At 33.7% G+C, this 1,116-nt stretch overlaps 1 protein-coding gene across 1 annotated transcript in view; it reads right to left on the bottom strand.

Annotated features, from left to right (window-relative positions):
• The window catches only part of irak4 (interleukin-1 receptor-associated kinase 4), a 19,245-nt gene that overhangs the window by 14,436 nt on the left and 3,693 nt on the right, over nucleotides 1-1,116 (bottom strand). The window contains exons 4-5 of the mRNA XM_016249891.1: nucleotides 715-878; nucleotides 464-528 (exon numbers count right to left, since the gene is read on the bottom strand). Coding sequence (XP_016105377.1) covers nucleotides 464-528; nucleotides 715-878 — 229 coding nt within the window. The remainder of the gene's footprint in view (nucleotides 1-463; nucleotides 529-714; nucleotides 879-1,116) is intronic.

The following is a 1,116-nucleotide window of genomic DNA, read 5'->3' as shown; positions in this document are numbered from 1 at the left end:
ACTAATATATATATATATATAATATTTAATCCATCCTTTTTTATAATTGGACAAATGAGGAATATATTATTATTTATAAATATGATGCATAACATAATATTGTTATATTAATATAAATATAATTGTATAATTATATTTATAAACTGTTTTTATATAGTATATATTTATAACTTATAATAGTGATAAAGTAATTATAAAAATAACTTTAATGAAGACTATAACAAATGAATACTGAATATAAAAAATATACACATTTATGAAAAAAGTATCTCGCATTATTACTGATGAATCAAAAATCATATATGTGTACATTTATATACAATATCAACAACAATTTATGAATATTATGCATTATATATAATATTTGTATATTAATATAATAAAATACAATCAATCCATACTTTTTTATAATGTACTGCAAGTGATAAAAATTATGAAACGTAATAATTTAATATAGTGTTACCTCCTGAGTGTTTGAATCTCTTGATTAAACTGAGTCTTGAGATCTTCAAGTGAGCTGTCGTCCAACTACAACATATCAGAAATTAAATCTGACTATTATGTGCTGAAAGACACTTTAGAAGTTAATTCACATCGTGTTTACTGTCTGCATTCATTCAACTGCAGAATATAGGTGGCAGACACATGAAACCTGTCGACTTTCTCAGTTACTTAGAGTGAGTTAAACATGATTTCCGAGCGCTGCTGACTCACAGGGTTGAGTTTTTTCACAGCTACGTCTGTGCTGCCGCACATAGAGCCTCTGAACACGACGCCAAAGCCGCCGGCGCCCAGCAAACACCCGCCGTGCTTCACGGGCCGCTCGTCCCAGCCGCTCGTCATGACCGTCAGCTCGCGGTGCGTGAACGTGTAGAAACCTGCTGGAGAGAGGTGGCTGATGGGTAACCGCTGTCTGAACTCATGGTACACTGCCACTGAAAAACTGATCTGTTTGTTTGGTCCGAGGGATTCTGTATTTGGCACATGTAAACATTGGCACATTCTTTACTTGCATTAAAAACAAAGTTTGGGATCAAGGCTGCGTTTAGTCAGAAAGTCAGAAAGAGTTTGCACATACAAGGAATCTGTTTTAGTGTCACAAGCTTCCAGTACACG

The sequence above is a fragment of the Sinocyclocheilus grahami genome, unplaced genomic scaffold (assembly GCF_001515645.1).
Source record: "Sinocyclocheilus grahami isolate Dianchi unplaced genomic scaffold, SAMN03320097.WGS_v1.1 scaffold958.1, whole genome shotgun sequence".
NCBI classification, from domain to species: Eukaryota; Metazoa; Chordata; class Actinopteri; order Cypriniformes; family Cyprinidae; genus Sinocyclocheilus; species Sinocyclocheilus grahami.
Note: the sequence above shows the minus strand (reverse complement) of the source record. Positions and strands in the feature narration are given on the sequence as shown.